The sequence below is a fragment of the Clytia hemisphaerica genome, unplaced genomic scaffold (assembly GCF_902728285.1).
Source record: "Clytia hemisphaerica strain Z4C2 unplaced genomic scaffold, Clytia hemisphaerica genome assembly, whole genome shotgun sequence".
In the NCBI taxonomy this organism is placed as follows: Eukaryota; Metazoa; Cnidaria; class Hydrozoa; order Leptothecata; family Clytiidae; genus Clytia; species Clytia hemisphaerica.
The window spans coordinates 66,939-92,988 of record NW_027104628.1 but is presented as its reverse complement, the minus strand read 5'-3'; the positions used below and the strand labels follow the sequence as shown (position 1 = coordinate 92,988).

General features: G+C 35.8%; 1 protein-coding gene across 1 annotated transcript in view; it reads left to right on the top strand.

The window, feature by feature from the left end:
- LOC136824704 (caskin-2-like) overlaps nt 1-25,868 on the top strand; it is a 43,442-nt gene extending 17,574 nt beyond the window's left edge. Inside the window, exons 13-25 of the mRNA XM_067080686.1 lie at nt 3,877-3,966; nt 4,444-4,562; nt 4,903-5,145; nt 5,779-6,517; nt 7,091-7,177; nt 8,105-8,139; nt 8,305-8,517; nt 9,353-9,572; nt 21,574-22,203; nt 22,691-22,837; nt 23,498-23,707; nt 23,973-24,342; nt 25,014-25,868. Of these exons, the coding sequence (XP_066936787.1) occupies nt 3,877-3,966; nt 4,444-4,562; nt 4,903-5,145; nt 5,779-6,517; nt 7,091-7,177; nt 8,105-8,139; nt 8,305-8,517; nt 9,353-9,572; nt 21,574-22,203; nt 22,691-22,837; nt 23,498-23,707; nt 23,973-24,342; nt 25,014-25,095 (3,185 nt within the window). The 3' untranslated portion in view covers nt 25,096-25,868. The remainder of the gene's footprint in view (nt 1-3,876; nt 3,967-4,443; nt 4,563-4,902; nt 5,146-5,778; nt 6,518-7,090; nt 7,178-8,104; nt 8,140-8,304; nt 8,518-9,352; nt 9,573-21,573; nt 22,204-22,690; nt 22,838-23,497; nt 23,708-23,972; nt 24,343-25,013) is intronic.
- Nucleotides 25,869-26,050: the final 182 nt, after the last annotated feature.

Here is a 26,050-nt window from a genome sequence, read left to right as displayed (position 1 = left end):
AATTTTCTAGGTAAGAATCAGAAATTCAGAAATGGGATGCATGGGAAAATAATGAGAATACGTGTGTCAGTAATTTGCAGAGAGCACAATACCGAAATGAAATATTTGGCACAGTATCCTGATGGTTTATTATTGAGATTAAGACTTGCAATCACGACGTCCTATGGTATTATCGGTATTATTTGAGAAAATGCCTTGCAATATTTAACTTAACGTCCTGGTATAATTTGAGATTATAACTTAGAATATTTCACTTCACGTCCTGGTTTAATTTGGGATTATAACTTGGAATATTTCACTTCACGTCCTGGTATAATTTGAGATCATAACTTGGAATATTTCACTTGACGTCCTGGTTTAATTTGGGATTATAACTTGGAATATTTCACTTGACGTCCCTGGTTTTAAGCCAACGCCCTTGGTATAAATTGAGACTGTTACTGAAATATGTTATCATGATATGCAATTTTTCACTTGACGTCCTGATATAATTTGAGATTATGACTTGGAAAAATTTACATCAGGCTTCTGGAATTAGTCGCTGTAATACAGTATTGTCAGAAGACAGTTTAGAATCATTTGTTTATCATGATTGAATTACCTATTTATCAGTTTTGTAAATAAGAATTTAATGTCATTTTTGCCTCAAGGTTTTTACTAATTGGTACTTTTTCCATTTTAAGCTAATTTCTGGGGATTTCTTAACTTTTCCCTATTCTCCTCATTTTTAACGGCTTTTTGGGTAAGAAAAAATTCAAGCTCAATCAAAGCAAGATCAACATACGGAAAGCTTATTCTTAGGTTCCAAATAAACGGGGGGGGGGGGGGTTCTAATACCGGGGGGTTGGAAAATTTTCTAGATTTCATAAACGGGGGGGACTAATTGCGGGGGTTGGAAATTGTACTCTGAAACCCAAAAAAGAAGGTAAAAATAGGCTAAAATCAGGCTATTTAGAGCAAAATAAGGGGCTTTCTTTGACAGCTGAAAATATTCTTAGAGATTAATAAACGGGGGGGGTCCTAAAGGTCCGGGGGTAGAAAAATTTTTAAAATCAACAAGCGGGGGGGGGGGGGGGGCGTTATTTGGAACCTAAGAGTACAAGCTGGAACTTTTTTACTTTTTCCCTGCAAAAGTTATCATAAGATTTTGCATCCACTACTGTAAATTTTTTTATCAAAGAAAACAGGAAAGTCACAAATTCGAAATTGCAAGTATTTATAAAACTGTCAATGATTTGTATACATATCCTTTGTCTTTGAGCAAATTGTAGTGGAGAGAATATACTATAGCTTTTTATTTACATGGACTTTAATACATAAAAGGGGTAAATATAAGGATATAATCCTCAGGCAAAAAAAACAACAAACAAACAAACTTACATGATTTGATGTTTTTTAAGAAATGTAAAAGGTGAAAGTTTAGATAGATATCCTTGTTGCAAAGAAATTGCAAGCTTATTAAAAAAATGACTGTTTATAAAAATTGTTTTCTAAGAAAAGAAAGTGTAGTTCCAAGAAAATACAAAGGGAATAAAAGGAAGAGGGTCTCCAAAGAGAACTATAATATTTCTTGGAATCCCTCTTTTATCTCAGTTTCTCTCCCGCCTCTTTTTTTTTGTTTTGATTTTTTCGAATACCGAACACAGTTGGCCTCGCATACGGAAACTCGAATTCGTACGATTTGGGCTGTTTTTGTATTTTGTACCAAAATCGTATAGTCTAAGACTGGCAACTCTACCGACTGTAAACTCTTTTCGGCAAAAAAACCCGTTTGCGAATTTTCTTTGGCTTTGGGCTTTTTTCTTAGATAGTGATTCGTCTTAGACTATAACATAGTCTAGAAAAATCCCTGCGTTACCGATGACAAATCGAAAAAGAATTATCGTCTATTTCGGTTATTACTTGGTTATTTTGATTACCCAAAACTCGTATTAAAACCTCATAAAGATCAAATAAGAATTTAGGTTAGTTTCAATCCATCTTTTGTGGAAATTTTTACCCAAATATGGTCATGTGGGAAATCCACTCGTTTCGTTGTTCCAAATAACTTCGATGATTTTTGACTAAGAAAATGAATTTAAAGAGTTTTTTGAGTGAGTACTGAGCTGTGAAGGAGTTCTTTAAGCTATGGAAGAATTATTTTATTTTTACAGAAATACTGGGAAAACGTTGGCAATCCGTCAGTAGTGTTAGTGTTGACGAGCGGGCATTTTTTTTTGTCAGTTTTACCAACCTAAATACAGTGGCACGGGCCTGACTGCGCGACTACGGTTAAAAAGATGTATTATCTACAATGGGAATGAATATTTTGGAAATATAATTTAATCCTTTAGAAAAATAAAGTCGACTTTCAAATTGTTGTATTATCGTTCGGCCTATTTGAGGGAGTCATAAAGAAGAATCATGTTTTAATCTTGATTCATCGATTATTTTCAATTTTTTTTCATGATTAATCGACTTGAAAAGTATAACAAAATATATGTTATCATTGTAAAACCGTTTCATAAATTTCTCAATTAATCTTGATTGATATGAAACTTTTTGACTATGTTTCATTTATTGAAATTATAGGGAAATTTTACAGTTGATGTTGAATAATAAGGAAAATATATAGCTGGTGAAATTCAACCATTCTATAATCGTATAACTGAAGCACACGTTTGTTGAGGATATTTTATCGTGGAGGGTTTATTGTATTGTAGGGTACTTTATATGCGAGTGTATTTTATCGGGGAGGGTAATTTATCGCGGTTGGTATTTTATCGAGCAGGGTATTTTATCAGGCAAGGTATTTAATCGTGAAAGTTTTTAATCGGGGAGGGTAATTTATCGAGGAAGAGGGTAATTTATCGGGGAAGGTATTTTATCGTGTGTTAAGCAAAAAAGGGGAACGAGGATGTCTTTTTTTAAGTTTTCCTATTTGGGATTGAAGGTAAGGGAAATAACCCAGGTTGAATATCAGAGCCACCACATTGATGCAATAAGGTTCACGCAAGGATTCATTCATTTAGCCAAAGATAAAATTCATTTCAAATTAACAAATAAATAATGGCTGCCGTAACAATGATGCAAGATCAGACCAGCAAATTCTTGGCTCTTCTCAATCAAAAGCTGAGTACGTTTTTTGAACAGTTAAAGTCTTTCCATTTCATATGATACACATGTTCTTGACCAGTGTCTCCTTTTAAAATGTAAATGACTCTTTCAGTTTCTTTTGAGCAGAAGTCTAATTTAATCTCTCTCAGTCATGGGTCTTGATGGTTTTATCTCGGTGGGTAAATTCTGGGGCAAGACAGGCCATATTGTAAACAAGATTCTCCCAATCGCGAAATTAAACTCCGCGGAACTTTCGAATTTGGAGCTGTGAACCGCGAAATTAAATTCCGCAAAAGTTTCTTCCCAGGTAGAATCATGAGCTTTAAAGAAGTCGGACTTTTCTGAAACAAGGGAATTCTAATCCACTGTTAGTTAAACTACAGTACACTGACGTTCCTGTCCCACTCGATGATCGACTTTCTCTCAGATCACAGTGGAGTCTCTTTATCTCGAACCTCTATAACTCGAACAAGTTTTATGATCCCTTCAGTTAATAACAGCTAAAAAACCAATCTTCACAAGTCGAAATTTCCTTAACTGGAACAAATTTGTGTTCGGCCCGTGGGTGTTCAAGTAATGGGGGCTCCGCTGTACTATTTTAGGAGACTTTACACACTACACTGATAAAAGTGGTAACTATAAGTTTAATGCTATTCATCTTGGCGTTTAGGTGTCTTCTTTGCATCGCTACACTTTTGTCGGGTGACACAAAATCTTTAAAACCAATCTAACCAAAGAATAAAAGCCATTGATAATTGAGATGATTTCTTTCTTCACCAGGTGACCAGGAGTTCAACCAGCCACCAAAACAAACGGCTGCAGGGAGTCTACCACCTCGAATGAGTAGCTTCAAACAAAAACGACAAGACGGTGAGATGTTTTTATATATTATGTTAGAAAGGCTTATGTACCAGTTTTATCAGGAGGCAAATTTATCGCAACTTTGAAACATAAGTAAATTTGTTTGCAACCCAGTTGAATGTGACCCGAAGGTTCCTATTTATTAGCTGTCTATACTGGGAAATATGTGCTGCATCCCCAGTAGGGTTCAACTATCCTTGGTCATAAAGCTAAAAGCATTTCGGTCAATCCCCGAAAACGAGGGCTGGGTTAACAGACCTCCCGCTGCAAAATCCTTGACGCGGTCAAGCAAAGCTCCGTAATCTAAACCTTCCAGATAAAATATTGCTATGGTTGTTGATTCCCGAAAGAGTTCATAAGAAGTTTACTCGATTTAAAAATTAACATTTATAGATCTAGGGGATTTAATCACCTTGGTAATGGGCTCAAAACGAGGCAGTCGTTGCACTCAAAATAATTAATGAAAAGACCTATTCCTTTCTACAGGTAATGGACCATTGAAGTCACCTCGTTCACCGACAAAGTCACCACGAAAATCTCCTTCACATAAATACCCTGCACCTCCACCTCCTCCTGAACGAAGTCTCTCTCATGACAGTCAACAGGTGAGATTCTTAGAGAAACTAATCTTTACGTGGAGTAGTTTTTGAGGTTTCGCTGATCTGAAAATACAGTGGAGACTCCATAACTCGAACGCGCATAGGGAACACAAATTTGTTCGAGTTAAGGAAATGTCGAGTTATGGAATAAGTTTTATGAGACATTGTTAACTGAAGGGCCGAGATAACTTTTTCGAGTTAAGGGAAAATTCGAGTTATAGAGGTAAGAGACTCCACTGTACATCCAAATGTATCATGTACCTTAAATTCTTAAAAATAATACCGTCGATAACTAAAAATATTATTATACATTTTTTTAATGTTTTTATACATTTTCATACAACAGAACCACGTCAATGGGCGTGAAACGCAGCGTTCATTTTCGGATGAACCGCCGCCCTCTTCGCATAGATTCGAAGGAGAACGCCCTCCACAACGAGCTATGACAATCAACCCTCAAATGATGGGAGGCCGTAACGTTCCCAGACAACGAACTTCAAGTGGTGGTCAGGAGGGCGTGAAAGAGAACGAAGATTTTCGAGGGCGAACGCAAAGTGCTGGCCGTGACTTCAGTAAAACCCTCAAAATGGTATGATATTTTTTTTCCCGTTATGATTCAAAAGAAAAATTCCTTAGACTCCAAGAAAAAGAAAAAGAAGCCGTAAGGGCAATTTGAAGCGTAATCATATATCTTATCAGACAGGTCCTAACAAAAATCTTTTTACGTCATTATGACGAGTTCTTCCAATAACCCGGGACTACTTATAGCTTTTTGGTAGCCTTGCTGGTGCTGATAAGTGGCCCGACATAATTTGACAGACTCCATCTTTTGGCTTTGCATGATGTGGTAGCAATTCCATACCACTAAATCCAGTCACTTTTTGGACAAAAACAAACAGAACCATGACTAAAAGACCATTTTCCAAATTTTGAAGGTTTTATTGGGTTTTAGAATAAAATTCATTGTTTTATTGTTTTCATATATTTTTTGAAAACGAAAGTGAAAAATTTCAAGATTGCTAGTCTGCTAATCCTTTAGTCTTCTTCACTGGGCTCAGCGCCATCAAAATTATCAAGAAGCAAAGTTCAGTCAGAAGTAGACTCTAGTCTACCAATGACCCTGACGCGACACCACGCACGACGCCACTTGACCAAGCCCGCCTAATCCGTGCACAATATTTTAACTTTTCATTTGATGTTACAACTTTGATTTTTACTGTAGGCGATCGGATCCCGCGTTGAACGTGATAAACAAACTTCAAAACATCTCAAAGCGCCCGTATCTCCCAACCAATTGCAGCAGAATTCAGGAGGTGCAAACTATGCCGAGATTGAATTCGCAACTGCCGATAAATCTTCGCCTACTATTCGTTCACCGAGAATTGACGACAATCAAAACGACAAAGATGCGAAAGGAGAGTACACGACTGTATATTTTAGTGACGAGTCTGACCGAGGCCGAGTGAATTCTTCCAATCAAAAACAAACTTTTAATAATAGAGACGCTTTAAATTCGCAAACAAGCTACCACGGTCATATAGAAGTAGAAACGAAATCGAGCATACAGCAAAATAATACGAGAAATAGTTTAAGAACGAAAAATGACGAACAACCGAATTACGAGCCCATGGAACTTAAACAACGTACAGACTCGTATAAATTCCGACCAATTGTTCCGGGTTACGAGGATATGAATACCGAGTTTTCGTCGGCGAATACGAGTCACTCTACGCCACCTCCCGAACTACCTTCAAAAGGTCCTCAATTACCAATGAAACGAGTGAACACGTTACCAACCCACCGACAACAAACGAGTGATCAACGACAATCGGATATCCCTCGTTTCCAACCCCCTCCACCACCTACCTCTTCGACTTCGTTGAAATCCCGAGAACGCTCGGTTTACGAGAATTCTGAAATTAAAACATTCGGTACACCGAGAACAAACAGTACGGGGAGTGGTAAGCAAATTCTCTCCTAAAGTTGTCTTAACTAATTCTTATTAAGGCTTCATTTTGTCCCAGATTTTCTTCGGAGAAGGGATTCTTTGCGACCCAGGTTTTCTTCAGGGGAAGGTGAACAGGGGGTAATTCTGAAAACTGAAAATTCTTTCGTTTGCAGGCATTTTAACGCTTAACTGTTACTGAATTTTATAAGTTTTAGTTTCCGTAATTAACAGTTTCTACTTTCCGACTAGATCAATCAAGCTTTCTTTCTAACCCTAATAAGCCTATTTCATAGAAATCGTGCATCTGTTACATGCTTTTCTCTATTCAATTTAGGGGAGAAAATGCACAAATCTGTGCAGATATCCCTTCGAGAAAGACGTTGAAAAAATTGAATTTCTTGTAATCTTATAATATCAATTCGCAAAAGAGTGCTCAACCAAAAAAAAATGATTACTGCAATGATGTAGAAAAATATGATGTACTAAAAACACGAATCCTATGAAATAGGCTAATAAGCACTAGCATAAATAACACCAGCACCACTCACTAACAACAATACTTACACTCACTTATATTACAACACAGCAGGATCTATCTCACCATCGGCACGTTCACCCAATCGTTTACCAAATGCTTTTCCTGTACTCTTACAAACGCCAAACTCACCTAATGGTATTATTATAATCTTGAGAATTGAATTAATTATCGTTTTCATACCATAACCTCTCTTTCTTTTGTACGGAAACACTGGAAACCTTCTTTCTTTTCTACGGGGACATCCCAATCAATACCAAGCCTGTACATAACATTCTTTCAACGTCCATCTAACGACCTCCCGCTGCCATCGAGGCAAAAGGTCCAACTTCAAAATTATTGTCTGAGAAAACTGAGGTTTTTTACTTCGCTAACTTAATATTTTGACATTGACCATTTCTTTCTTGTATATAGGATCCTTCTTACCACGAGAAAAGGGTTAATCACAATTTTTTAAGTTAGTAAAGCAAGAAAGATCTCAGTTTTCTCAGACATTAATTTTGAGATTGGACATTTTGCCTCGATGGCAGTGGGAGGCCGTTATAGTCGGAAAACGTTAAAGCAACGTTACATGCCATCGTTTGATTGTCTATAATGGATCGTTGACTAATATTTCTTAACTACAGTTCTCGCATAATGACTAATTTTACATGATTGATAGAAATTTACTAAAAATAAGCACATCGAGGCTCAGCCCAAATTAAGTTCTAATGGGCTATTCCAGAAAAAGTCTGTACCACCTATGTTGAGGAGGTGTGACGTCCAGGGTGATATGTAAAATAATAATCCAGGAGGTTTGGTTTTTCGATTGTTAAAATCAGTAAAATGAAGTTGAGAATCCAAAGTGGTTCCAGGGTGGTCGGTAAATGAGGTGACAACCCAGGGGGGGGTCAGTAAAACGAGGTAAAAAATCCAGGGTATTCCAAGAAATGAAAAAAACTAAATCCTTTTTTCAAAATGTACCTCCTCAATATTGGAGGTACAATTGTTTTCTGGAATAGCCCACTTTAAAACACGAGTATTTACTCTTCTTCTTGATATCACGCAACATAATTCTTCTCTTAGGTCGGACATCGCCATCGGATCTGAGAGCTTCCAAGGTACGGTTTTAATTTTTTATGAGAATGAGTTTTCCTTTTACAGATGAAATGCATTGTAGTACAGTGGACTCTCTTTAAATCGAACTTCTATAACTGGAATGTCTCTTTAGCTTAACTTAATTTATCCCATTCAAATCCTTACCGAATCACTATTGCCTTTCATAGACGGAGCAAGAAGTATTCGACTGGTTGACCGAACTGAAACTAGCCTGTTATTTCGACTCATTCAAGAAACATGGTTTTGACATGGCCAGTATGCAGGCTATAACACCCGACGATTTGAATTTCTTAGAAATTCATAAAACAGGACATCGTAAAAAACTTTTATCGGAGATCGCTAGATTGTCGTTTTCAGAGAGGTTGCCCAATAATAAACCTGTGAGTGCTGTACTAAGAATTTTTAGGACTTTTATTAGACAATGGTTAGACGTTACGGTTTCATATCACTCCGGTACGGTTTCAGGCCCGGCGGAAGCGTCTCCCCACTTTTGAGCAAATTAGATTTTTTTCTCAAATTCCTAGCAAATTTTATCTCATTTTGAGCCTTCAGCCTCCCCACTTTTACCGTTGTTCGGCCGGGCCTGGGTTTTCGTTACGAATAGGAAGTGTTCATACTGATTTCGGAACGTTTTGGAGCAACCAAACGGAGTAGTTCCGTTCCGATAAAAAAAATTGGAGCAAAACTGTTTTGACCCGTTTTGCTTTGTAACAAATTTCGACGTTCACACTTGTTTCTGAACCGTTTCCTTTCGGAACGATGCGGAACGGTAACGTCTTAATACGGTCTTGGACAGCCTTTCGATTGCATTTTTGGATTCAGCGAGACTTTACATGGTGCCTGATTTTCAGGATATAATTTAGCTGGTTGATTGGCAAAATCATCGACCATTATGATAGAATGTGTAGAAACATTGATTATGTCATTCACAAATAGTTGCCAATATCCTTTGTCCTTTTATAAGAAACCCCAACATTTTCAGAGCCTTCGGAGGCTCTTAAACCTTTTGAGTTTTAAGCCTAAAATTGTTCTTAACTTGTTCTTATTTTCACCATTTTCCTAAAAAAATTGGTGTTTTAGAGTCGGAGAAGCCTCAAAATGTTCTTAACTTGGTCTTAATATTTTGGCCATCGAAGCCTCGTGTTCTAATATAGCTTGCTCTTATAAAAAACATGTATCCGTTGTTTTCTAGTCCAATGCTTTTCTCTTCTTTAGCGTGACGTAGGTACTTGGCTTGGTCTTCTAAACTTACGACAATACGAACCAAACTTTGTTGAGGGTGGTTTCGACGATATGGATTTCATCAAAGATCTTGATAAAAATGACCTTGAAATGATCGACATTAAGAAACGAGGACATCAGAAGAAATTGTTACTGGCTGTTCAGAGGTTGAACGATCTGGAGTTAACAGCGGTACTGGATATTGCGGTGCTCGGTATGTGTTTCTTTGTTCAATGAAAACGACGTATCAAGAATCCGGGAAAGGGACTATTTTAGACTTTCAAAATCTTAGCAAAGGTCGTCAAAAATGAATACACCTTTTCGACCGTAGCCGCCAATTGCCGCGCGGGCATTTTTTTTGTTCGTTGTCCCAGTCTTTTTTTCGCACCTAAAGACAATAGAAAAAAGTGCAAAAAAAGGAATGGATCGAGTTTAGGGTGGTAAATTAAATAATAAAATGGCACGCGCCTGACCTCGCGGTCGAAAAGGTGTATGTTCGGTCATTTGTGTCTTTCTGCAAACTCGTTACCAGCTCCCGTTACGTTAGCTCGTTGTTTTTCTGGTTCTCATAGCTTTCACGAAAGGTGAATTGTATCACATCAAACATCATATTGGTCTTTCTATCCTTTCTGTATTCTTAACTTCAGTTGAGCTAGAATTTGAGAATGTCTATGTGTGGGCGTGTGCATTGTGTATATGTCCCTACCCAAAACTTTAGGGCAGCCTGGAGACTGGTCTGATTTGAAATTTGGCACACTTATTCCTTGGGTGAATATGCGGGGGTTTTTTATTTAATTTTTCAAAAATTTAGATTTTATAACGAGGCTAAAACTTTAGGCCTAAAAAATGGTTGGATTTGGCTGAAATTTGGCGCCCTTTTTTTTGGTTATTATATGTGGAAGTTTTTTTCATTTTGAATAATTTGAATCAACTGATAGTTTAGCCCAGTGCGTTGTACACGTTCGACTATAAGTTTATGTTAATATGGAAACACATATAATGTTTAAAATATTATGTCATGAATATCACGAATTGACAGGATTTGTCTCATTCCCTAAAAGTTCGTATTACCAGAAATCAACCGGTGCCTAGTTTCTGCGAAGATATTTTTTTGGGAAAGTATTTTTTTCAACCATCTTTTAGTTTTTAGTAATTGAAGTGTTTATGATTATAAACAGTGTTTATGTTTCAAAAAATGCAGCAAGTTGGTTATACAGTGGTAGAGAACTTTTACATTGTCTTTCAATGTGTCTGTGAATGAGAGTTTGTTCAAGTAGATGGAAGTTTGTTCGAATATATAATACAGTTCAGTTGAGTCTCTATAACTCGAACCCGCTAAGGGAACACAAATGTTTTCGAGTTATGGAAATCTCGAGATATGTAGTAAGGCTCATAAGGTTTTGTTGGTCTTTGTTAACTGAAGGGACAAGAATACTTGTTCGAGTTAAGGAGACATTCGAGTTATAGAGGTTTGAGCTAAAAGACTCTTCTACACTACACTTGAATGAATGACTTTTATACAGGAATGTTGTTTTTAATTTAATGAATACCAATTTATTGAATGGAAACTAGGCAGTGGATTGATGTTTTTAGACACCCCTGTCTCATAGCCCCGGTGGAACTCTCTTTCTCAGTAAGGAGAAAAATTCCTATTGAAATACCAATGGCGATAGAAATTTCTATTGTTTCAAGGTCAAAAAATCCAGCGGGGATGGTTCTGGATTGCAATCTTTAAACATTTAATTTCGAATGGGGATGAAATTTTTGACAGATTTTCCAGTGGGGCTGGGGCCCCAGTGGTCTGTGAACATGGGGTGAGGTAATACATTCCCTGAAAATAGAGGGCTTCAACGTTACTTTACACAATTCCTGCATTTTTAGCTTCCATTTTGATGCTGTGACAGAAATTAGGGAAATATGGGAATCGGGTACACCTTATCTTATAAGAACATCCATAATTTTTTGAAGCTTTCGGACGTTCTTAACTTTTTGTATTTGAAGGCTAAAAATGTTCTTAACATGTTCTTATTTTCACCATTTGTGAGTATTTTGTCCATTTTCCTATGAAAATACACGTTTTTTACAAGAACATCCAAAATTGTTATAGCCTTGGAATGTTCTTAACTTTTTGAGTTTTAAGAAAAAATGTTCTTAACATGTTCTTATTTTCGCCCTTTTTTGAATGTTTTTGTCCATTTTTCTAAGAAATTGGGTGTTTTGAGGTCTGTAAAGCTTTAAAATGATCTGAACTTGTTCTTAACATTTTGGCCATCGAAGCCTTATGTTATTATATAGTTTGTTCTTATAAAAAAATGTGTATCATCTGAAACCAACCCTTGCCAAAGTTAGCAAAGTTTTTGCAGTAATTGCTTCCTTGGGCTACTGTGTCTTCCATTACCGTTAAATAACATAAATTTCGTGTTATGTTTGAGTTGGGAAAACATTTCTAAAGAAGGTCGTAATTACATCTTTAATAAATTTAAGTACCTTCAAATTAAGAAATACAAAAAAATCAATTAAATTTAGAATTATTAATAGACTCATTTTACAATTTGCCTCTTACATAAGGCTATGATAAAACAGACCATTTGATGTAATGTGTGTTGTGTGGAAAAGGTAGAGTTTGCGAGTTTGGTGTATGACGTATCTGTCAATATGAGGAAATGCCTGGCAAAGTTACATCAATGAAAAGTTTGCCATTCGTGAATTGCTCTAGTTTCTAGCAATTTAACCATTACTTGCCTAATTTTGCAATAGGCTTAAACTATGAAAGAAACGGACGGTGTTGTGAAATACTGTAAGTTGGTCTAATGTCGACATCCCTCATATAATCCCGACACCCTTTTCATCAGCTGAAATTGATAGAAAGGTTGACATTGTTTTTCTTTGCTTAGTGGTCAGAGAGGAATAATCTTTTTTCAATCAGTGATTCAAACTTTCATATTATTCCTGTCTTTAAAGAAGGGTGTTCGAATTAGAAGAGGGATGTTGACATTAGAGTCTAACGCTAGGTTGTCTACCATTATGCTTCTTGGTTGGTCTATAGGAGCAATTGTTTCATAGGTTTTTGTTTTAAAAATGTAAGAACGTCAGTTTTAAAAGGTTAAGCGTTTTATTGCTATTGTTGAAAGCTTATCAGTTTCAGCTCAGATTTCAGTTTTTACAGCTTTTGAAAAATCTTTTCTATGTTTGTTTTTTGTGAAAGAAATATGGAAAAAGAGTTTATTTTTCTAGAAGAACTTTCTTCTTATCGAAGAGTCTGCGGAGGTGTGTTTGGACGATTTCTTTTTCGGTCTTTTGAAACCGACTTTACACTTTGTCAATATTTAAGTAAAATTTTAAAAACTTCAATTTTCTTCTTCTTTTTTCCATATTGATAAGTATAAGAGGGAGATAAGAATGTTGTAGTTTTGAAATATTGAAGATATGCAGAGAGTGTTCGTGTAGAGGTGAAGGAAGAGTCAAAGATTGAGAACTGAATATTATTTGCTAGCCCCCTTTGGCAGAAAAAAGGGAATAATTTTAGATGTTTTTGTATAGTTCTCACTACACACTCAAGATTCTAGCAGTCCAAGAAATATCATAGAAAGCAGAATGACTGTTGGGTTGAGATAACTCAAATCTTCAAAACTCGAATATCTCCTTAACTCAACGATTTTCCTGGTCCTTTCAGTTAACATTGCCTTATAAACGGCCCCAGTGGTTTGCGTGAATGGGCTTTTTCACTTGCTTGACTTGGTAAACTTTGCGTGAACAGAAATTACGTGAATGCGTGAATTGAAGGTCCGCTAACAGTCCTCATAAACCAGTCTCTTTTTAAACTTAAAGTTTCCATAAATCGAACAAATTTGTGTTCGTTGTGCGTGTTCGAATTATGGAGACCCTACTGTGTAACGGATTGAGTTGATGTTAGTCAGGAAAGCCTTCTTTGGAATACCATATGTGTAGCGTGGTGTACATACATCGGAAATTGTCTTTCTATATTGCCAATTTATTATGGTTTCCTACCTACATATAAGAACAAATTTTTAAAGCCTTCGGATCTTCTTTTTGAGTTTTAAGTCTAAAAATTTTCTTAATGCATGCTCGTTGAATTACTTTTTAAATACTCCAAAAACTGACAAACTCGGCTTCAATAGTCAAATATTAAGAACAAGCTATGAACATTTTAAGGCTTTTGGGACTGTAACAAGCATCCGATTTCTGAGGAAAATAGTCAAAATTACTAATCTTATTTTTGCCATTTTATTAGTAATTTTGACTATTTTCCTCAGAAATCGGATGCTTGTTACAGTCCCAAAAGCCTTAAAATTTTCATAGCTTGTTCTTAATATTTGACTATTGAAGCCGAGTTTGTCAGTTTTTGGAGTATTTAAAAAGTAATTCAACGATCATGCATTGTAAACGTGAATTTGTTCGGCAATCGAGACTTAAGGTATTGTTAACTGAAGAGATCAAAAAACTTGTTCCAGCTCAGGAGACATTCGAGATGTAGAGATTCGATTTATAGAGGTTCACGATTTATAGAGGAACGAGTCAATGAAATCCTGAAACAGCATAATATTCCCTGAAGCAGTATAGCCCAGTATAGCCTATGATTTTTGCCCCTTTTTTTTTAGAAATGCTCTTTTGGTAAACACGTATATTTTCGTAAAATGTTCAAGATAAAGTTGACTCAAAGTATTATTTCTCACTATTTCACATTTTTATGTAAGGCAAAACTGTAAGCTAGCAACTTGCAATACACGTTTTTTTAAGAACAAACTATATAAGAACATATAAGACTTTGATGATGGCCAAAATGTTAAGAACAAGACCATTTTAAGGCTTCATTTTCTAAGGAAAATTGACAAAAATTCATTAAAATGGGGAAAATACATTAAGATATTTTTAGGCTTGAAACTCTAAAAGTTAAGAACATTCGAAATTTTAAAAATTTTGGATGTTCTTATAAAAAATAAACGTGTAGGCCTGGAGACGGCTTGGAAACATGTTTCATACATACAGTAGAATATTGCTTATTCGAACTTCTTTTATTCGAATCTTTCCAATTCCCAGTCCCCAAGGAGGCAACCTTCTTAAAATACTTTCCATAATGCAAACCTCTCTGTTATTCGAACAAATAAAGGTAAACTCCCCGTTCGAATTCGAATTGGAGAGAGTTGTCGTTATTAATCTTCCTCTGAAACTCGTGCTTAAAAATAAATGAAATCAAAAGAAAACACGAAATGTAAGTGGTACGGAGACTTTGCAAAATTAACGGATTAATTTTTCTGTCCAACATTTTTTATAATATGTTGTTTTTGTAAACAATGTTCTGTTTTTCCTGTCATTAAGAAATTTCCTTCTGTTTGTGTAATGTTTATGTCAATTGACTTGTACTTGTAGTAAAGAAAATTTCTTTCTACTTTTTTTCTAAAAATCTTTCTTGTTAAATTGAGGTATCAAAAGTATGGAGTAAAAGAAGAGGTTCGGAAAGAAGGCTAGAAGTATAGAGCTGGGTTTATACTTTTAGTGAGGTTTGTTAGCACAAAAATACTTCAGATGGTGATAAAAGCATGGGTTTTGGCACAGATGACCCTTATAGAGGATCTAAAACATAAAATATTGAACAGTAACACCAAATTTTGTCATTTGGTCACCTGCTATATGACTTCATCAGGTGGCTGAGCAAAGAAAAAATTTCGTTTTTATGTGGTTAACAGACCTCACTTAGTTCACTCTTTTTTATGTGAACCAGTTAATTTCAGTGATGCACCGATGTTATTCTTTTTTTTTTGTGCTGTGAGCCTCGAATGGTTTTTACTGTTCTATTTTAGGTTAACATAAGGTATTTTAGGGCTTTATACAGACCCGGTAGGAATTTATCAGTCGGTGGGGGTAAAAAATAACGGACTGAAACTCGATGGGATTGCTACTCCCATATTTTTTATGGCTGGGAATTTCAATTCTTTCGTTTTCAAATCAGAAAATTCAGTGTGGGTGTGAATAATAGCATAATATTTTGCAGTGAGAATTAAAGTCTATTCACGATAAGTGTGCACTCTTTTTTCTTTTACCTATAACTTTTGAAGGAATTCTTCAATCTTTATAAATTTAGTATCATTGGAAAGATATTAGTGAGTGGAACAATTTGAAATAAAAAAATCTTTAAGAAAATTCTAAAAGTGAAGATGAAAATGAAGAAGAAAAAAGGAAGGTCTTGTAGAAAAGTGCTATAACTTTTATTTTCACTGGAGAAATTCTTTGATCTTAGGAGATCATCACTGTGAAGAAATTTCATTAAAATATTTATTAAATATAAAGTTAACAAGTGATTGACCCAAAAAACAGCAAAAATCTGCAGAAAACAGCGTTTTTAGACGTCAATCAGCTCATAACTTTGTTTGATATGTTTTGACTGAATGATTATTTTTGAGAATTTTTTTCACAGTGATGACGTTCGATGATCGAACAAAATGATAGTTATAGCACTTTTCTACAAGATCTTCATTTTTTTCCTCTTCATTTTCATCTTCATTTCTAGAATTTTCTTAAAGATTTTTTTTATTGCAAATTGTTCCACTCACTAATATCTTTCCAATGATACCAAATTTATAAAGATTTAAGAATTCCTTCAAAAGTTATAGGTAAAAGAAAAAGGAGTGCACACTTATCGTGAACAGACTTTAGTCTATTTAATTATTATCAGTGGGGACAAAAATTGGAGGATAACTTTCCACCGGGGACGATATTTTGGACAATTTTTCCAGTGGGAAGGGTTGCCAGTGGGTCTGAGAGGGGAGTGTAGTACACGTTTTAATGAAAAAAGAGCCTTCTGTTGTTCTTACCTAAAATATGTTTAAGTCTAAAAAGGTTCATTTTAATTTCACAATTTTCTGAGTATTCTTAAGCAATTTCCTAAGAAAATGAGTGTTTTAGAGCCTTAAAATGTTCTCGACTTGTTCTTCACATTTCGGATATCGAAACCTTAACTTCTTATGTGATTTTGTAAACCTTTGGAATTAGATGCCGTTGATAAGAAGGTGCATTGTTTCCAATGGGCTTTTACTACACGTTTTTTTATAAGAACATCCAAAAAATTTTAAGCCTTTGGATGTTCTTATTTTCTTGTTCTTAGTTTCACCATTTTGCGACCATTGTGACCCATTTTCCTAAGAAATTGGATCTTTTAGATCTTTTGACGTTTTAAATGAAAAATCGAAAACACAGAAAATTAAGTAACTTACCCTTAGGTCATTCTCAAAGGTTAAGTACTTAAATTCGAAACTGTTTTAATTAAACTTTTGATACAAAAGACAGTTAGTATCAATCAACACTGTTTCATATTTATTTCTGCGAGTTTTGAAGCAGCTTTATTGATTGCCGAGTTTTTATTTCATTTCATATTTAACACGCACGTAATTTTGGTTTAGCTCCATCGTAATGAAAAAAAGTTAGCATAGTGTTTTATACAAACTTTGGCTTCAATCTTTATTCTATTTAACAGAATTTTGAACTTCACAGGACTTTATATAATGTTTGAACACACTCTTTTGGTCAGAATTTTATGCTCTGTACGAGACATTGAAAAATAGTCAATTTCATACCTAGTTTACTATGTATGTCTGTATTTTGGCCATCAAAACTTTTCTCAGGCCTAATTTGCGATTCCCCTCTCAAAAAGTCTCAAAATCCTATCTACTTTCGAACCAATTACATACGGTTTCGTCCCATCCCACGAAATATGCTACTGTCTCTGTTGAAGGAAAGACCTGTGTCCAGAGCTACTATAACTAGTTGTTATCATATCTCCTAACGAAATCTTATCTTCAATTCGAATTTTCTTGTATCCATATGATAAGAGCTTTGGTGGGGGCTGTCTTAAGAGCATGCTAAGAAGAAGAGGAAGTATAGAGTTTAAAATAATGTTACAACTTTGTCTATACACGTTTTTTTAAGAATATTCTTAAAATGTTCTTATTTTCAATATTTTATGAATATTTTTTATGAATATTTCTTTAGAAATTGGATGCTTTATGGTCCGCGAAGCTTTAAAATGTTCTTATCTTCTTCTTAATATTTTGGCCGTCAAAGCCATGTTCGTATAAACGTGTATCGGCACTTTCAATTTGGCTTACTGGAAAGAAAGCAGAGCGGACAATATACTCCTAAAGAAAATATCAGCTTTGTCTCTTTCTAAAGCGAATACACGTTTATTTATAAGAGCATCCAAAATTTTTGAAGCCTTCGGATGTTCTTAACTTTTTGGGATTTGAGCCTAAAAATGTTCTTAAAATGATTCTTATTTTCTCCAATTTGTGCCCATTTTGACCGATTTTCCTAAAGAATCGGGTGATTTCGAGTCCATCTAGCCTTTAAATGTTCTTAACTTGTTCTTAACATTTTGGCCATCGAAGCCTTATGTTCTTGTATAGTTTGTTCTTATAAGAAAACGTGTATCCGTTCAGTATTTTCAATACTTTTAAGCTCGCTAATCCTGCAACTTTGTTGAATTTGATGCAATTCCGTATTCTGCCGTTTATAATCGTTTTTGCGTCCGACATATCTTTAGTATGCGCTCAAGTTACGGCGCCAACAAGTATGAAAATCTAATCTTTTATGTGCACATCCACATGTCAAAAAATTCTACTTACCCCATCTCCTTAAGTAGATCAGGAAGTGTAAAATGGTTACTATTTCCTCCTGGTGTAGACCGCACTTTATAGCTTTTTACTTCACTTTAGTTGTGTTGAGATCGAACAAGGATTAAAACCGCAGAGGAATTTAACATTTTTTCTGAAAGATGTTGGATATGGGTTTGATGTGAGTTTTGACCGAAGTTCTTTTAGTATTTTGCATTTAAGATTTACATTTTCAAACATGAGCTCAAAACTCAAGTTCAAATGATTGCGGGCTTGTTGCATCAGATAAGCTTAAAGATGTTCTTAAAGTGTTCTTAATTTCACCATCTACTGAGCATCTTTGTATATTTCCCGAGAAAATGGGTGTTTTGGAGTCCACAAAGCCTTAAAATGTTCTTAACTTGTTCTTAATAATTTATCTATCGAAGCCTCATGTTCTTAAATAGTTTGTTCTTTAAAAAAATGTGTAACCCTTGTTAGTTTGTTCTGATTCTGACTAGCAGGTTTATAACAAGCCTTTCTAGTACAGTGGAAGTGGCTGGAACGATTGGGAACAACCCGTAGTTATGACTTGACATTCCGTTGTCCTTAGTCAGTTAGGATCTACACAATTTTAAAAACTAAGCGTCTCTGTCACAGGAAAAGCGCTATTCATAAACTCGCTACTTTTTCATGATTGGGACACAGATTACAAAGTGTGAAGCTGTGAGAATGTTTCTGTTTCAATTGGTTGTTTGTATGAAAAGGATTTTGAAATTTCTCAATGTTTTTTCATTATATTGTAATTTGGTGTGAAGAAGCTTATGGTGATTGGATTAACAGATTTTGGGATCCCACTATGGAAGCTGTTGTCTCGGATTTTATTTATAAGAAGGGGTTTTGTAAGAAAACAAGGGGGAAATTGTATATAGGAATATCATAAAGAGGAAAATTCCAAAAGAATTGAATCGGATCATTTGCGAATGAATACACAGGTTGCAAAATTAAAATTTTTATGTGCTTGTTACATGACATTTCACACTAATAAAGTTATCAGCTGTAAGTTGCAAAGCAAGTAACATGGGAATAAAATGACGTGAACTTTTCGAGTAATCACATGTTGATATAATTTTGCAACCCGTGTATTTCTTCGGAGCAGCACAATCCTTTATTTATGAAGATTTTTGAAGTTTTTTTTAGTCCTTTTTAAGTTTGCTTATAAAAAAATGTAAACGGAAAATCTTTGCCACATTCTTCTTTATTCTTCTTTGCTTTAAATTATTAATACCATGCTTTTCAAACTTTCAATTTTTGCTTTCAACTTTCTCTCTTAATATTATGAAAAAATCTTCAAATTCAAGGCTTTGTTACTTCTGAAGTTTGTTTTCAAATTTTCGTACAAGGAAATCCTTTTTCTCTTTCTGTTCCAGACATTTGACTTCAAGAGAGAAATCTGTAAGTGGAGTAGTTTTTCGTGAAGAACTTTGTTGAATTGAAATTATTTTAGCGTAAATTTTTTTTATTGGTTTTCGCTGTTTTCGGCAGGGGGTTTTAGAGTTGGGATTACTTCATTAAGAACGGGAGCTGATTTAGAGAAAGTAGAAACTTCAATGATGGCAAATACAGTTAAGGCGGAAAATGTTGATGTTTATTCCTTCATGGGACACGGCGAGCCATTTTGAGTGAGGGGGCCAACATTTTGGAAAAAAATTTTACACCCTCAAAGCACCTTAAAACGATATCCATTTGACATGGACCCCCCCCCCTTCCCGTTGACGGGGCCCATGTCCTTTATTCAAATGATTCAGATATTTGTGTTTTACATCTCAAATCTTTTGGCCTTGAAATCGAAAATAGCTTCAACGCTTTATGCCATGTAAAGCATAGTTCATTTTCCACCAAACAGAAAGCTATTAGAAAATTGTAATTGTATATTAATTAACAGCTAATTGGTAGTTTGGCATTACAGCACCTTTGTTAATTGGATCAAACGGTCATTAGTTGGATTGCATATGTAACACGAAACTACTAAATAATGTTCTCTTGCTCTTGGTATTTTGATGATGTGTTTTGAACATAGATTTATCTAGCCCAAAGGGGCTAGATGACGTGCTTTAAGCCATCACAGGCAAAAAAAAGTGAATATCAGAAAAAAATATTGTTGCTATTGTTTTCGAAAACCCGCGAAGCTTCTGATTGGTCAAGCGCTGAAATTCTATTGTAATGTCACGTGACTTGAGCCAAAGGCTATAGGCTTGGTTGACGGGCTGTATAGCACTTGGTGTAAGATTTTAGATTTGTAATTTTAAGACTCTGTACTCGTTTGTCACCTATCAACCGTTTTGCCTAAGGGTCTTTCCGATGTCGGTTGTCATGAATAGGTTTATCATTTGAAAAACAGTTTTTTGAAAATTTTCTAACTTTTTAACAAATTCTTCTCGAAAAAAAATACTCGTTTTGAACGTAGGTAGGACCTATAGATGTGAGAAAGGTACATATTCAAGTCTTTCCCGATAGGTAGTAATCTGCAGCACAAACAAAAAAAAGCTGCAACTTTTTTATCTTAAGATTCGAATCAGATTGTGTACTTTTTAAAAGTCGATATTCCCTAGTGGAATAATATCAAATACAAGTCCATTTCATGTAGAACTGAGACAGACTTTACATCCATTTTTATGAAGGTAATCTGGGTCTCGAGAGGAACATAAATAAAATGGAGTCTCTTCAACTCGAACCTCAACTCAAACGTCTCCTTAACTCGAACAAGCTTCATAGTCCCTTCAGTTACTGATGTCTTGCACACCTTGCTCCCTAACTCGAAATTTCCTTAATTCGAACAAGTTTGTGTTCCACGTGCGTGTTCGAGTTACGGAGACTGTACTGTATACAGTGGGAAACGTACTCTTTCTACATTCGAATGCAAATCCGGAGTGCGTTAAACCATTACTATTTTTAAGTAAGTCAATGACCTCGTTTTTTTAAAGTGACAGCGATTTCGACTTTTTGACGACCCTTTTTTTAGTTTTGCGACAAAGAAAGTTTAATTATTCATGTCACATTCTTTTAACTTGAAAATAAGATTAACTCAAAAATATGGCGGGATTAGCTGAAAATATCGTCCCTTCAAAAGTATTTTTTCTGTGATTTTTCTCTTTTATGTAATTTGTGGTTAGTTGGTTGGCAGGGCAGACTTGTACTTTAGGAATTTTTGTAGTTCAATTTTCTTTTCTACATGTAGTACTTGTCCAATTTTTCAAATTCGTACTTGAATTCTAGAAAGTATTTTAAGAGGGTCTCCCTTTGACGGGGACTGGGAATTAGTTCGAATTATAGAAGTTCGAATAAGCGAGAGTTCATTGAGGAGTCAGTTTTAAATTTCTGAAGTAACTTCCAGTGTTTTTCTGTCCATGATTAGTTTTTTATTCCGGCCAATCGAAATCTGTTTATCACCAGATCCAGGGTTTCCAATTAAGTTCAGTGTTTTGTAACTTTTTAGAATCTTTTACCTCGAGACTACGAAAACGTTTGGTCTAGAGTGATAAGACCAGATCCTGTCGTTACAAAATTCTATAAATTCAATTTATTTAAAACTCATCTCTTATTCCTTCATAGAAAGTCCAACAAAAAGAGCACACAGTTTTCGAAAAACCCGTGAAAACAGTAATAAAAGTTCGACGCCGGAACCGTCACCGTTACCGACACAAATAACAGAAGATTCAAACGTCTTCACATTCCCTGCTTCTCCACAAACAGATTCTCAGAATCACCAACAACAAACGAGTAGAGACTCTCACGCTGAACAATCAACATTGCACCTCCGGAATTCGTATCTGGACCAGGAGCCTGATATAGCAGTCGTTGAAACTGTTACTCAAAACCAAAACTCTTTCACAGAGGCTACTCATTTTCAAGAAAATACAATCTCAAAATCAATAAATTATCAACAACAGTCTTCCTACACAGACGATTCAGATATGTCCACAGCCGCCTTAAGCCCACGCGCGCCACCGCCCTTAGCATCAAAACCTGCTAAGCCCGCCCCAACACCTAAACCAAAGCCAGCTGTTCCTCCACCGGTTGCCGCCCGTAAACCATCTGTTGGGCCTTCAGTAAAACCGAAACCAAAGCCGCCCGTCAAACCGCCCCAAGACCAGGCGGTACCAAGTTCACCTGCATCGAAAGTGACATCAGGGGAAATGCAAGGTAGTCAGGAAGAAGTTGTTAGATCATCGAAATCAAGAGGTATGTGTTATCAATATTCTGGTTTGGGATGAATATCGATTACCACTCCTAGCTAACGTATTTCTAGAACTGAAAGTGTCGTTTTTGTCAGGTTTCCTTAGAATTTCTAATAAGATGGTGAAATTGATATTACGGCTGTTCATTTATTTTACCAAATCATCATTCCTATTTCGTTAACGCTATATTTCAGGCGTTTCTTCACCAAGTTTAAGTTAAGTTTTGATACCATTCTAAGTGAATCTTTGCGACTTCAGTCGACCCGAAGGTGACCTGGAGCCTCCTTGGTTGTAACTCTTTACTCGACTGACTTAATCTTGATCTTCTCTTTGATTACTGCGCATTAAACAGAGAAGTACCTTTTTGAAGTCTTTGATACGACCCGGCCAGGGATTGAACACACAACCTTGCGCACCTTTGAGCCATACGCTGCGCTGAAATACCATTGCTTGAATTCTAATGTTCTTCAATATCATCTAATGTTTTCCAGATTTTTTCAAGCAAGTTGAGAAGAAAGTGTTAGATGATAATAACAGTCCGACCAACTCCTTGGAACGAAGACGCAGTTCTTCATCTTCGGCCTCTTGGAACGATCGAAGAAGTTCTCATAGTTCTACTGGATCCATTTCTCCAACAGGTTGGTCACATCATCTCTCGTTTAGGAGCGATTGTTCTTAAGAATCTTGCATTACGTCATCAACAACCCGAGCCGGTTTGTTCACCTCATTCCTCTTTGTTTATTGCAGAGATAAACAAATTACGCATACGCCATATTAATGCAGGAATTGTTAGTCGCGCTCACTGCTAGACACTAGTCCTTTTTTCTTATTCATGTTGAATGTCTACGTTCATCCAAGTCTCATTTTGAGGGCCGACAAATAGGGTCTGCTGCGATTCTTGTTGGACACGACCGCATCTGGTTAGTTCGAAGCAAAAATGATATATATAGGCAATTTAAAGTTCAAAATCTGCTGTTTGAGCATCTTAAAACCTCAACCCATGCCATGTCACCTTCTGTTGCTTTTGTTAGCATTTAATAGACCTTATCGGATTTTTTGATTTTTCTAAAAAAGCGATGCATTGTGGGATTGTTTCGAGTGTGTTACAATAGAAATCTCTTAGGAACTCCTCGAGGGAATTCTATTGTAATACACTCGAAACAATCCCACAATGCATCGCTTTTTTAGAAAAATCAAAAACTCCGATAAGGTCTATTGATCAAAATGCAGTTCGATTGGTTTTCTGTGCTACTTATAAAAAATGTTTTTTAAAGTTTTCATTCCTATTTCACTCCCAGGTACCATCATTAAAAAGAAACCTGTTCCTGCGCCAACACCCAAACCGAAACCAGTGGTTGAAGAAAAGCCACAACCACTTCCACCACAACCACACGTGGATCCGCTATACCCACCAGCAATGCTGGCTGCACAAGCGCCGCCAGTAGCCGCTAAGAAAGCGCCACCACCTGCACCACCGAAACGAATCAACAGTCAGATAAGTGAAAACGGTATGACTTTTTATGTGAAGCTTCATTTGAGAACATGAATTTTCCGGTATATTCGATGACACTCCTAACAAAGCTTCTTAGAAACTTTCAGTGAGGAGCCAAGGGCAAGGCAACTTCTATCAAGTTTATGCAATGTAAGGTTTAATATCTCTGTTTTTTAGAAGGCCTTTTATTTACCAAGACAAAGAATTATACAAATATTAAAATATCTAGTAAAGTAGAATAGGGATAATAAGTGTTAATTTTTTCTGTTCTTCATTTTCAGTTACCCTTCCCGGTGTCTCGCCCGCATCCTCGCAACCGGAAATTAACGCCAAACCGGTCGCCACTGTGGCTCCTCAACCTCCACCACCAGAAGAAGAAATTTGTTTCTCTCCTCCAATGCCCGCCTTTATCCCGCCACCTCCACCCACAGAAGAATTCGTACCTGAACCGTTGGATGATCTTCCACCACCACCGTCGCCTCTAGATCTACCAGCACCACCGCCCGAGGTTTTAATGGCGCCCGATGAGATAGAACCGCCCAAAGAAGTAGAGACGCCAGCAGCTCCTGTTGTTCAACAAACAACAACAACAACGACTACGGCAACCACAGGAACAGTGGTCAATGACGATATTAACGATATTGACAAAGCGTAAGTTGGGACTTTATTTTTTTTTTGGAGTACTGTGTCGTTATCAAGCTAAAATTAAAACACATTTTATTTGAAATTCTCCATTCAAAGGGATAATCAGGTGGTCTGAGAAATTTTATTTGTTTTCTTGCCGAAAGTTAGAATTTAATTTGTAACTCTGTATTTCGAGTTTTTTAAAGTTTTGCTCAGGATCATGGAAGGAAGCTACAAGAAAAAGATCTCAGAATCTTTGAACAGAAATTTCTCAGATTTCTGCCATTCCCAGAATAGGCTTTGAAAATGTTGGCTACGCATGCAAGCATACTTTCAAAAACCACTTTTCTTGTTTTGACAACTGATTACTTTCACAAAGACGACCTTGGGATATTATTAGTGAGGATAAGTAAATCGTTGGACAGACGTAAAATACACCCCTTCTCACAGACCCGCTTGGACCCCTTTCCACTGTAAAAATTGGCCCAAATATCGTCCCTAGTGGAAAATTATCTTACCGGGTCTGTGAGAAGGGGGCGTAGAAATATAACAAGCATGTGAGTTTCAACCAATCAAATTTCGTTTTGTGACTAGCCTATAACAATTTTCTTCCGTTGTTGCAATTATCCTGGCATTCTATTAATAAAGGTTATCAATATGTTTCTCAAAATATTTTTTCATTGTTTTTTTCTTTCCAGGTTCAAGAATACAGATGACATAATGTCAAACCTATTGGCAGATCTGGATGATTTCAGCTCTCAAATTGATGACATGTTTTAAAAGAACGATTATAAACTTACAACAATAGAAATAGATGAATCTTTGAACAAGAAGCTGTTGTCGGAAAAGTAAGAGTGTTTGGTCAGTTAGAGGCTACAAGATGATGGTTGGTGAATGATACAGGGGTGTCAATTCATTCGTTCATTTTATTTGGTGGAAAATTGATACATGGGTGTCAATTCATTCGATCATTTTATTTGGTGGAAAATTGATACAGGGGTGTCAATTCATTCGATCATTTTATTTGACGGAAAGTACCTTGGTTCTTTCACATGATTCTATCATTGATCAAGCTATTTGGCGATGCCACAAAGTTTCAAGACACTTCGTTGAAAAGATATTTCATCAGAACCGACCACAGTATGAGTAGGTCTTAATTACGTCCAAAAAGAACAATATACAAGTATATAAACAAAATAAGAAATTTTCATCTACCAAAAGTATATGGACTAATACAAGGCTTTGGCTCTTTTGTCAGCCAAAAAATGGTTCATATATTTTTGAGATTCATGATTTTTGTCACCTAATGTTTTATATGGAAATAGCCTAAAACACTCGGGCCTTTACAAATCATTTTATCGTTTGAAACTCGATAGTAATCCCGCAGTTTTTTCCATATAAAAGATTACGTTGTGAAGATTATGAAGTTAGATCCTGAATACAAAAAAGGGAAATGCAGAAGTTTATATATTTTTCTTTTTCTTCGAACGCAACATCATGTATCATATACAAAAATGTACCATATTTTAAATAGAATTTTAGGCTACGCTGTTTTTCTGTTTTGTTTCAATTTTTCTTGTATATGTATCGCTGTACTCTTTATGTTAACATTTTTTTTTGTAAATTTACCACTATATATTTTCAGTACTGTAAATGAAAGTCATTCAGTCACCGCGATTGATTTTGTACCGTAAAGTACATCCGCCTGATCTAAAGATCAATTTAATGAATCTTA